Source organism: Anthonomus grandis, chromosome 2 (assembly GCF_022605725.1).
Source record: "Anthonomus grandis grandis chromosome 2, icAntGran1.3, whole genome shotgun sequence".
Classification (NCBI taxonomy): domain Eukaryota; kingdom Metazoa; phylum Arthropoda; class Insecta; order Coleoptera; family Curculionidae; genus Anthonomus; species Anthonomus grandis.
Genome location: NC_065547.1, coordinates 995911 through 1008581, shown reverse-complemented (window position 1 = coordinate 1008581; position 12671 = coordinate 995911). Strand labels below are relative to the sequence as shown.

Below are 12671 nucleotides of genomic sequence, written 5' to 3'. Positions count from 1 at the left end.
TTCATAGAATGTAAGGAAAAAATAGATAGCACTGGTTTTCTTAATTTTATAAGTAAAAGGAATCAGTTGAAACCTTTCAAAGTTTTGTGCTTATATGACGGAATTCTTGATGACTGATTATTTTGATGAACTTATTCTTGTAGAGCAAATATGAGCTATTTCTGAGTAAATCTCAAGAATCAAGTAATTTTATTTATATTAATTAATAATTTTACTTAAATTTATTAGTAGCACAAGACTTTTCTGACTAGACTTACGATAATTTTTGCAGCAGGGTATGGGGAAATTCTTAAGGATGTATTTGATATACGAAATATTGAATTAACCTTAAAGCCTGACTGACTAACTGAGTAAAAGCATTTGTGTGGTAAGATTTTGGGTTTCGGGATCAGAGAAGTGGTTCGTCCAGTGTATAAATCAGGGCCCAAATCCCTTTTAGAAAATTACAGACCTATCAGTGTTTGATGAACAATTTTGGCAAAATATTTGAGAAGAGCCTAAAAGAACGGCTGATAAAGTACATGAATAAAAATAATTTTCTGTCAAACAAGCAATTTGGGTTTACTGTAGGATTGAGTACTGAAGATGCTTTACAAGAGGTAGCTCTACCGTCTTAACAAAAAATATAGATAAAGGAAAAAAATGCGTAGCTTTATTTCTAGATCTATCTAAAGCGTCCGATACTGTTTCTCATCCTAAATTAATAGAAATCTTAGAAAACTATGGCATTAAAGGGAAAGTCCTTTCTTTATTTAAAAATTATCTAGAAAATAGAATTCAATAGACAAAAATTAGTGAGTGTTATAGTAATCCAAAGATAATCAATATGGGTGTACCACAGGGAACCGTACTGGGACCAATTCTGTTCAAAATATATGTAAACATGTTATTTAGTCTTAACATAGGGGGTGAAATTGTTTCTCTGTCTCTGTTGCAGATGACACCACAGCAATATTTACTGCTGATACCTGGGATGCAGTAAAAAATAAATTATGTAATGGACTTTTAAGAATAAAACACTTTTTAGATTCTCATAACTTATCATTAAACATTAAAAAAAGAAAATATATTGCCTTCTCATTAACTAATGTAAATCGTCCGAATTATGAAAATATTATGATTAATACCATTAATGAATCTATAAATGACGTAACAAATATAAAATACCTGGGTATCATATTGGACCAACACCTACGCTGGGATTTGCATGTTCAATGTCTTACTGCAAAAATCAGGGCCTTACTAAGAAAATGTTATCTGTTAAGAACGATACTAACTAAAAAACTTCTATTGATATTTTATAAATCTCTGATTGAACCGATATTGCGATATGGAATCTCAGTTTGGGGGGAAGCAAGTGCCACCTATTTGGAATCATTAAAAATAATTCAAAATTCAGTTGTAAAAATTATGTTTGAAAAACCAAGGTTATATTCCACAGTTGAACTTTATACAAAAGAACTTTGCAACTTAAAAACTCTTTATATATTGGCCATATGTCTTTATACTAAAAAGAAATATAACAGTCAAAACCTGATTAACCATCGCCATCAAACAAGAATAAATTTGGAGAAGCATATCATAGTACCACAAAGTAAAAGATCATTAAATCAAAGATCTATAATATATCTGGATCCAAAATTTTTTAACTTATTGCCATATCAAATAAAGTCATTAAATAATAGGAAAAAATTTATTAAAGAAGCGAAAGATTATATCTTTGAACATCAAACTTTATTTCCAATCTAAGCTCACAGGAAAAATAGAATATATCAGTTATCATAATGTGTACCTATTAAAATATGTATGGGTTAGTTTAGTTGACTATTAGGAAAAATAAATAAATAAATATTAGTAATTTATTATATATTATAGGGTAAATCTTTATGTAGATATATATTAAAATTTTGATCATAGAATAGCTACAGTTATGTAATTATAATTATTAGGCACACACAGGTTCTTCACCTAGGTGCTTTGTAAAAAAAAAAACCCGACTGCTTTAGTACTACATTAACAGGCCACTTCTAAAATTCGAGTCAACAAAGGAAAAAAAATTAAAATAAATAATTGATAACTATCAATAGTAATATTTCATTGTTGCACTTTACCATTATACCAAAACACCATGGTAAATTTTGACAGGCTCGAGTGTGTACAACGTAAATTTAAAGTATTAAAGCTTCAAAGCTGATGGTTTTTATCCCCCAAGAGGCTGTGATCATAGCTTTATTTTTATATTTTTTCATTTAACTTATAATCCCCTTAAACATTGTGTCATACTAAGCAGCCAACTTTTTCTATTTAAACTCTGCTACAATAAAATTTATGGTCCAGACCTTTTGGGTAAATTAAATTTTTTGTACCTCCTATACACACAAGAGGGCCAATTCAATTTTATCTTGAGAATACTTGTACCAACTTAAGCAGAAATGCTCCTTTATACCGAGCCTGTTCATGGTTTAACCACAGCATACTATAACAACCAGTAGGTTATCTCGATGCTCCACGCGCCGAAATTTCGTTGACCTCCAACGCGTTTCATCCGAAATATTTCACCCGTCGGCTCTTGCCTATGATCAGTGACGTCGTTAGCAGGGGAGAGATGCGTTTGACGTCTTTTATTTTTGTGTATGTTATTTGTTGCGAGAAACATTTATATTTCATTGCGTGAGTTTTATAATTTTGTTTTTGTATTCTTATTGAAAATGGAAAGACGTAACAAATTTAAAGGGAGAACTGTTTGTGCCGTACGAGAATGTAAAAATAAATCGTACAAATTAATGAAAAGTTTCACAAATTTCCTAGAGATATAGAGAGGTAAGTCTTGTTTTCTTTTAACATATTTTTTTATTTATATATAATTAAATAATATCTAATGCGTTCGAAGTATCGTACACGTTATAAATTTAAACAGGTCCATCAATAATAATTGTATTTATTGTTGAATCAAGTATACCTAATAAATTTGTGTAAATATACGAGGTGACCATATAAAGAATGTCTAGTTTAAGATAATGTAAGTAGTTAAAAAAAAATCTTTTTCAGGGCCAAAGTGTGGCTTGAAGCTAGCAGCAGATTAGATTTAATGCCCAAAGTTGATGTTTTACACAGACTCAGTTATTGTATATGTAGTGCACATTTTGAGCCCGATATGGTCATGCAGAATCATAAACGGAAACTTCTTAATAAGTCGGCAATTCCTACAATTTTTAAACAGACATCAGTTTCCAAAGGTAAAAAGTTTTATTTATTATAATTATAATTACGTTTTTCCATAATAAATTGTAATCTGTATCGCATGTGCATGTAATATGGCAATCTTAATTTTAAGCAAAAAATAGGTTTTGATTTGTTTTTTCCAGGATCCTCATCTATCAGCTTTGCAACAACCTCATCAGAAATGCAATGTGAGTTTGTTCAGTTGGAAGAAAGCAGTTTGAAATTAAAAGGTATTTGTTAAAACATTTCTTATAATGTATTAGTATAAAATCGGGCAATTATTTTAGTTGTCTTTTTTATAGGTTAAAAAAAACAATTTTTTAATCCTGTTTGACATGGTGATATTTTGGCGAAAATATTTTCACAGTTTTCGAATATAATATGCAGTTATAGTGTAAGATGTTTTTTTTTAAGCCCCGAATAAAAGTTTTCGCCATGCGCATGTAAATACCACAATTAAAATTACTTCTATTATTACTTTTATTACTATATTATTATTGTTATTATTATCGTGTATTTTAAAATAGAATTGGCCAATTAAATTCTTAAAATCTAGCCCCTAGAAAAGTGAAACTAATAAAAGTGCAATAAAAATGGAAATACTAATAAATCTAGCTATTATAATTAGAAACAACCCTTAGCATATTTTTTTTATAATACTACATGTCCAGGCAAGGCTTTATGTAAAGTGGTAAAAGATGCAGTCACAAAACTAAAAGAAATTGGACTAACTGTGATTGTTTTAGTATGTGACATGGGATCAAACAACATTAATTTAAAAAATATACTTAAAGTATCATCAGATAAACCCTATTTATATATTAACGAGCAAAAAAATTTTTTTATGTTTGATATTCCTCATCTTCTAAAGGCATTAAGGAATATGCTGATAAAACATAACTTTTTTTTGGAAGAAAAAAAATTTCATGGGACTATATTAAACAATTTTATAAAATGGATAAAATGTACCCTATTAGGTCAGCGCCAAAATTAACGCCGTCGCATATTTACCCGAGTTGTTTTGAAAAAATGAAAGTTCGGTTTGCCACGCAAATTTTTAGTTCGACTGTTTCTGCTGGTTTGCAATTGTATATTCGTTTCGGAGCATTACCTGTGGAAGCCTATGAAACAAGTCAATTTGTGGATAAAATGGACAAACTTTTTGATATTTTTAATTCAAAACAATGTACAAATGTGAAACTCTTTAACTTGGCATTTAAAGGTTCAGAATACCAAATTGAGTTTTTAAATAAAAGTCTCAATCTATCTAGAAATTTAAAAGTTGTTAATAAGGAAGGAGAAACTATTACTAACAAAGTAAAATTTATAAAAGGATTTTGTATAACAATTTCTTCATTATTACAATTATGGCCTGAGTTAAAGTTGTACAATTATAAATTTCTACTAACAAGAAGGTTAAACCAGGATTGCCTCGAAAATTTTTTTGGATTGGTCAGGCAGCAAAATGGAAATTGCCGAAATCCCACCGCAATACAATTCAAAAGAACATTTAAAAAAATGTTTTGTGTAAACCTTTTAAACTCTGGTACAGGTAACTGCATGAATGACGAAGCAAATGTGCTACTTAAAGCTGTAGATCTTTTAAAAAAACACGATTCGTCCTTTGAAGATAGAAGTATGCTTCCAAAAAAACAGAGTATTGACAATTCAATAACAATACCCACAGATTATCGAAAAAATGATTTATTAGAAAAAAATTTTGTGAGATACTTTTGTGGGTATCTCATTAAAAAATGCTGCGAAGTTCATATATGTACAATTTGTGAAACTTATTCAAAGTCGTACCAAAATTTGGACGAATCTTCATTGTACTGCTATCTTAGAGCATATGAAAATAAGAACATGGATGATTTTGGAAACTTAAACATGCCACATGAAGATTTTATTAATTATATATCATTATTAGAAATTATCTTTCAAAAGAATTTTGAAAAATTAGCGACACAAAATAATATTGTGGAAATGTTTATAGATATTGCTAAGCCAAAAATAAATTTTGTTCATCCATGTTCTAAATTTCCAAATTTGTACTTATTAAAACTTTTTTTTAGAGTACATTTATATTATACACTTGAATTTGTTAATAAAACGTTTACAAAATCAACCAAATCAAAAATATTAATTTGGAAAAATCAATAAAACTTTTTAGTGTATATGACATTAAATTAAATAAAATTATTACACTGTACCCCATTGCATTTTATTTAAAAATACCTAGTTTATTTTCTTGTTTCTTTTTTCTATTTTTACCCTTTACCGGATATCCAACATAAGAACCCTAATGCTGATTAAAAAATTAAAAATCCGAATGATTCGGAAGATATTCGAAAAAATCCAAAACTGTGAATTTTCGTGTTTATTTTTTCTGCGCTTATTTCCTACCTGATTTTAAAGCAAGTTTTTATTTAATTAATTGAAAGTTTACCCACTATTACAGAACAAATAGCTAGCTATTTATCCTGTGCTATTAAGAAATTTATTTTGCATGCTAATTTTCAATTTTCCTATTAACATGGCTTTCCATAATAATGTTTATATTTATTTTATTCTTATTTATAAACAATTTATAATAAGTAATAATATTGGTAAACAAAATTTGCCAGTTGCCGAAAAACCATAATCTAAAAAATTAATATCTAAATTTTATTATTGCACGATGCACGCCGCCCATAGTTTTACGTAAAATTACCGTCTATTTGCTGTCGGTGCGGGCTTCAAGGTTTTTGAGACCGTCGTCGATTTATGAATGGAAACGGGGAGAGATAACCTACTGGTTGTTATGGTATACTGTGGTTTAACACACTAAATAGTGAGAATAACATTGCCTTTTTTAATGGCTCTACAACTGTTTAAAAAAAGGTCATACAAGCATTTTTCTTCTGCAGCATTGGTTCTCAATTGATTACAGTTAATTCATTAAAATTCCTGATTTGATCAGTATTAGGTGGACTGGAGGTGTTTTAGGTGCTTTGGGTCAGTTTCAGGAATAATATATATATAAAAAATTTTTTTTCAAAAATCTCGGACACGTCGATTTTATTTTTGAGGGGGACAACTTTTCCTTACCAAGGCACCCTCATACCAGCAACCCCCTTCGAAGGGGTGGAATCACCCCTAAAATCCTAAATGGAAAGAGGGGTCGTATGATACCTTATTTTAAAGGTCTTTTAATTCTGAATATAACTGCCAAATTTGAAGTGGCTAAAATTATTTCTCTGGATAAAACAGCTTGTCAAAATTGCGGAAACAGCGAAAATGAAAAAGGTATTATGACTCTTTTTTGGATAATATTTTTAAAAGAACAAGGAAATCCTATTTTCGAAGGGGTCACTTATTAATTAAGAGGCCACCTAATACCTGGAATCCTTTACGAGGGGTTGAAAGCACCCCTTAAATCTTAAACAGAAAGAGGGATCGTGTTATACCTTATGTTGAAAGCGTTTTCACTTTAAATTTAAATGGTGACCGGTTTTTTGCCCGGAAATTTGAATGGAGAAATGTACCGAGATCTCTTGGAAAATGCCGTATATCCAAGAATAGTAGAAATAATGGAAGGCGGAAATCATTCTGATGATGATCAAGTCGTTTTCCAACAAGCTTGTTTCCAACAAGCATCGTTTTCCAACGGAGCGCCTCCATATTATGCTGCTGGTGTGAGGCAATATCTTGATGAGATATTTCCTGATCGTTGGATTGGAAGGCGAGGACCTTTTATGGAATGGCCAGCTAGGTCACCCGATTTAACCCCATTAGATTTTTTTTTATGGGGGCATTTAAAAACAAAAGTTTACGCTACCCAACCAGACACCCTAGAAGACTTACGCCAGAGAATTATAAATGAGTGTCAGATGATAACACCTGAAGTTCTACAAAACGTCAGGCATCGCAGTGTTGCCAGGTCAAAAAAATAAAATTCACCAGAAAAAAAATGAAAAAATCACCAAATTTAAAAAAAAATCACCAAAAATTTTAAAAATTAATTTTTAAAGCTGTATTACTAGATTTAAACAAAGAAAATGCATGCTCAAATGTCTGTGTACAACTTAGTAATTAAATTGTTTATGAAAACAAAACAAATTTTTATTTTCCAATGTGATGAATATTTCTGAAAAGTATTGTACTCTCAATATTGCTGCATTTAAGGACAATCATCTCGTCTGTGCTGGATGTAAAAGTTTATGGGGCTTTATGTTTAGGAAGGTTTGAAATTCTTTAAATTCTGACTGTCTTAAAACTATGCTGAAAATAAGAGTAAGTATTTCTAACAAACTTTTCTACCGAATTGGTTAACTTCTCACACGCATAAAAAGCACATAGACCATAGTGCTAATGAATGGCAAATACATTTCATAATGAATAAATGGGGAATGTCTTTCGATAAATGAGTTTTTAGAGAATTTTTTCGCCCCATCATGGTATTAGTACCGTGTTTTATTTTTCACCATTTTTTATTTTTTTATAGACAGTTAAATTTTTATTTCTTCCAGGAAGTTAGAATCAGAAAAACATCTTTCAACTACCTGAAGGAAATATTCAAAAAGTATTAATACTACTATAATAAATATCAAGACTATTAAAAAAAAACATAATATTCTAGTGATGTTTTATTTTGTCCAGGCAGTTGGAATTAGAAAAAAAATACTTTAGCTGCCTGAATTTTTTTTTTTAATTTATAAATCGACTATTTTTGTTGAAGATTTCCAATTTTTCGAGTTATCAGTAATTTTATTGAATAGAAGCATGTATTTTGAAACTTCAAAGGTATTTCGTAATTATTAAAAAATATATAATAGTATTATATGGACCTTTGGCACTTGCATCGGTCACGGGAATTAACGCAAAAAATTCATCTTTAATTGTCAAATCTTTACTAATAAAGCGTACCACCATTGCTAAATTTTTTACCGCGGAATTATCTGTAGATTCATCAACAAGCAACGAGAATTTTTCTTTTTTCAGTGTATCTACTTAAGTTTCAAAGCTTACTTTACCTATTACATTATTAATTATTGCAGTACACTTGGTTCTGCTACATGATAGTCTTGATACTTGGGAAGAGTTCATTCCAGAATTACATATACTTTTGACCAACTCAGACAAATGATCCGCTACATTGATAGGAATATTGTGTTCTGTAATAAAGCCCGCTATTCTTATTTCATTTTATTTAACAATTTTTTCATTAGTTTGAAACGCAAGTTCTTATGCAAATCGGACTGGTTTTTAAAACTAAGAAGGTTTTTTTGTTTTTTTGAGGCGTTGTGTTTTTTTACTGCCCCAATTGCGGCAATAAAATTCTTGTTACAAACTTTGCATTTAAAATAAGTGTTACCTAGAGTAGTTTTCTGAATCCAATGCTTAAAATCATTATGTTGCTCCCAAGTTGAATTATATTTGTGAGCATAGCATTTTTTTTTCTGTGGAGTGTCTTGTGCATCATTGGTTTCTGATAAATTAGAATCAAATGAGTCCGAAGCGGAAGTAGATGGAACCGTCAGAGGAACTAGTGCCAGGCTTTATTATGTTTGAATCTATTTGCTTTTCGACAGGTTTAAAAAACCGTTTCATGATATTAAATATTTTAATAAAATTGGTAATCTAAAAAAAACATAAAAAGCTATACATAAGTAAATAAATATAAATAAGTAAAAAAATTTCCTTTTATTTTACAAATTTTAAAATCACAATCGAAGTATATATATGTAATTTTAATAGGATAAAAATAAAATGACGGAAATCAAAACATGCGTACAAAAAATTTTCTGGTATATAAATCGCGCGTAAATCTCAGATCCCATAATACGCGAAGCCGCAAAATGTGGTATAAGTTCGGGAATGTAGTCATTATTGTAGATCTGGTAACTGAAAAATTGTTGGAAATATTCAAAGTTGATGAAATTTTTAAAATCACCAGAAATTGCCATTTTACAAAACGTTTTTCACCAATCACCAGGTTCATCATAAAATCACCAGATCTGGTGAAATTTCACCAGACCTGGCAACAGTGAGGCATCGTTTTGAGCAAAACCTGTATTCCTGCATGGAAGTAGGCGGGGCACAATTTGAACATTTAATAAATTGACGTAATTTAAATAAACTTGTTTTATTTAAAAGACACAAAAGGAAAAGGGTAGGTATTTCTTATCTCTCCACTTTTACTGGCAGTAAAGATTGTATTTCTTGCTATTTTTATATCCACAAGATATCCATCAGTCACTCAGAAGTCACCATTTAAATTCAGAGTAAAAAGGCCTTCAAAATAAGGAATGACACGACCCCTTTTTCTATTTAAGATTTAAGGGGTGCTTTCAACCCCTCGTAAAGGGTTCCAGGTATTAGGGTGGCCTCTTAATTAATAAGTGACCCCTTTGAAATTAGGACTTCCTTATTCTTTTAAAAATATTATCCAAAACAGAGTTCAAAATACCTTTTTCATTTTCGCTGTTTCTACAATTTTGACAAGCTGTCATATCCGGATAAAAAATTTAAGCCACTTCAAATTTGGCAGTTATATTCAGAATCAAAAGACCTTTAAAATAAGGTATCACACGACCCCTCTTTCTATTTAAGATTTTAGGGGTGATCCCACCCCCTCGAAGAGGGTTACTGGTATGAGGGTGCCTTGGTAAGGAAAAGTTGTCCCCCTCGAAAATAAAATCGACGTGTTCGAGATTTTTGTAAAAAATTTTTTTTTTCATACCAAAAATACCTCTGTTTCGTTTTCGCTGGGACACCCTGTATGATAGCAAGCTTACATCAGTGAAGTTAATATTAAAGTCACCAGCCAATATAACTATGGAGTGTAGTGACAATTGGGATAATAGAGAATCAAGTTTGTCCAGGAACATACCAATATATCTTGTGGGTGGTCTATAAACACAAAGAACATATAAATTAAATTGCTTACAAAAACAAAGGGAGAATTCAAAAACCTTCTCCAACAGAAAGCTATCATACTTATTAATTTTACAGAAAAAAGCTTCAATTGTTTGTTTCACTAAAATAGCTATTCCTCCATGTATGGAGTGTTGCCGACAAAAAATTGATATAGGAATATAATCAGATATCAAGAACCATTCGTTAGGCTTTAACCAGTGCTCAGTTAGTAATATAATATCAGGAAAATCACATGAATCAAGTAAAAGATGAAGCTCGTCCATTTTATTTCTTAGAGACTGTATATTTAAAATAAAACTACTGAAACTTTTCGCATGCTTATTTTCAATGTTATTTATAGAATGTGAGTGAGCTTCATCTTCTGTGTATTTATCTATAAAAAAGAATCCCTATCACAGTCAGTATCTAGAAGTCCAGGTTAATTACTTGGTTTTATTGTGGACACATTTTTTGCTGAAATGTTTTAAAATATGGGTATACAGTAATGATGCCAAATCTGATTCAAAGTTGCTGGCATAATTAGACTCTAAAATTCTATTTAGATTAATATTATTTGCGTGAAATATTCTATAGGACTGGACATTTATTTCTCTGATCCCGAAACCCAAACTCTTACCAGACAAGTGACAAAATTTGGATAGTTAAAAGATAAACCAAGTAAAAGCAATTTTTTAGGAACATCCAAAATCTGTTAAGGTTCATCCTTGGTACATAAAATTATTCATAAGTAGTTTAGTGATTTTTTAGAAAGTTTCGGATATGTAATTATTCCTCAAGAAACAACCCATCTTTTGGTGTAACTGTTAAAAGAACGAGCTTATGAGTGCCTTGACAATTGATTCGAATTTTCGAGTTTTAGACAAGCATCAGAAAATGTCACTTTGATCCCAATCTACCAAGTACCTTGCAATAATATTTACAAGTGGTTCAGTGAGTTTTCTACCAATCATTGGTTCCACCATAGTAAATGAGGCAAACTAAGATTTAAAAACATAAAATGGACTTTAAAGGACAAAATTATACTTAAATCATACTCACAAGTTTAATGATTTTAATCAACATCCAATTGTTGGTACTGGTAGTCATGAGCTTAAAAAAAACCGGTGCTAAGCTCAAATAGTTCTTAGGGTTTTTCCGTGCCAGCTCGCAAACAACATTAACTGCGGCAGACTGTACTCCTGGATCTGGATCCTCTAATTTCTCTTTGAGCCTTGGAAATGATGGTCTCAATGCCTCTGGATACTTTAGGAACACTTTGTACATCATCAGGACCGCCTTTTTTCTTATATAAGGCTTTGTAGAGCTCAACTAGATAGAAATAATTAAACCATTATAGGTTTTAAAAACAGTTTAAGAATTACCAAAGTAAGAATATCATTAGACAAATCCCTTGCTAAATCGGTGCTTATATAGCAGCTAAGTGACGTCAAAGCTAGTCCAGCTTCATATTGGTTCTGTGAGTTCAATTCCTTCCTTATCATGTTCGTGGTTAACATCAGCAGCTACAAAATAATTTTTAACATATTTAAAGATTCTCTAGTCAATTATTACCTCGGAATCGCAATGAAAAGACTGACTGGCAGCCAAGTAACCTATTCGCTTCAATGTAAACTTATTCGAGCTCATCACTTCTATAATATTAAAGCCTGCCCAAGAGATGTCGTAGCCTAACATTTGTAACTAAAAAATTTGTATTTATTTTTAAGTAGTTCAGAAAAATTAATGGCGTACATAAGTGAGTTTAGCTACGGCATTGCTCTTAACTGCCAAATTGTCTTGACGGAGCTCCTGTTTGATATCTTCCATGCATTGTGAGATATATTTGGCCTAAAAATGTGAGAAAAGTGTTAATTTTTTGTAAGGCGAAGTAGACAAGACTTATTTAGTCAAGAGGTAAAACACCTTAATAGGTGTCTCAATAAAAGTATTGAGAATAATTCACAAACTGATTCTAGTAGTTTTTGCTCCTTAAGGGTAGAGTGTAAACAATACAATTTTGTTGAAAGTTTCCTATGAAGGTGTAGACATTAGGGGCTGCCAGTATATTGCAGATTTATTGGCAGAATACTTTGGCTCTGTTTTTCATTCAAGATCAAATAGTTTTAATAGCACGCTGACTCATGAGGGTTTTCATTATTCAAAAAATACAATTGAGAATGTTCTTCAGAGCATCAAAACACCATAACAAGAAAAGCCACACCATATAATGGCATCAAACTGAAAAAACGTTTTTTCTCAATATAAATATGTTTGAAGTTGTAGACAAAGCCAAAAGATAATATAAGTTGCAAAGATATTACAATGAGTTCAAATAAATACAGAAGTTACAACAAAACTAGATTAAAATATAAAGATCATTAAAAAGTTCCCTTAAACTATAGTAAGGTTTACTGACAAGAAATTCGCTTGTTTATAGGTACGCTTTTTTCAGTCTTATTTCTATTATAGTGGAAGATTATTAAATAACTTTTTATCTCCATATACAATAGGGCCATGAATAAGGCAGGAATTGTTCGCCTCAGCAGGTAATT

At 30.7% G+C, this 12671-nt stretch overlaps 1 protein-coding gene and 1 long non-coding RNA gene across 2 annotated transcripts in view; one reads left to right on the top strand and one right to left on the bottom strand.

Annotated features, from left to right (window-relative positions):
* The window catches only part of LOC126733517 (AP-3 complex subunit delta), a 53698-nt gene that overhangs the window by 38326 nt on the left and 2701 nt on the right, over positions 1 to 12671 (bottom strand). The window contains exons 2-5 of the mRNA XM_050436841.1: positions 11872 to 11967; positions 11692 to 11820; positions 11502 to 11642; positions 11179 to 11448 (exon numbers count right to left, since the gene is read on the bottom strand). Coding sequence (XP_050292798.1) covers positions 11179 to 11448; positions 11502 to 11642; positions 11692 to 11820; positions 11872 to 11967 — 636 coding nt within the window. The remainder of the gene's footprint in view (positions 1 to 11178; positions 11449 to 11501; positions 11643 to 11691; positions 11821 to 11871; positions 11968 to 12671) is intronic.
* On the top strand, positions 2467 to 3670 carry LOC126733535 (uncharacterized). The gene is made up of 3 exons (XR_007659748.1): positions 2467 to 2820; positions 3049 to 3236; positions 3366 to 3670. It is a non-coding gene; the product is annotated as an uncharacterized LOC126733535 (long non-coding RNA).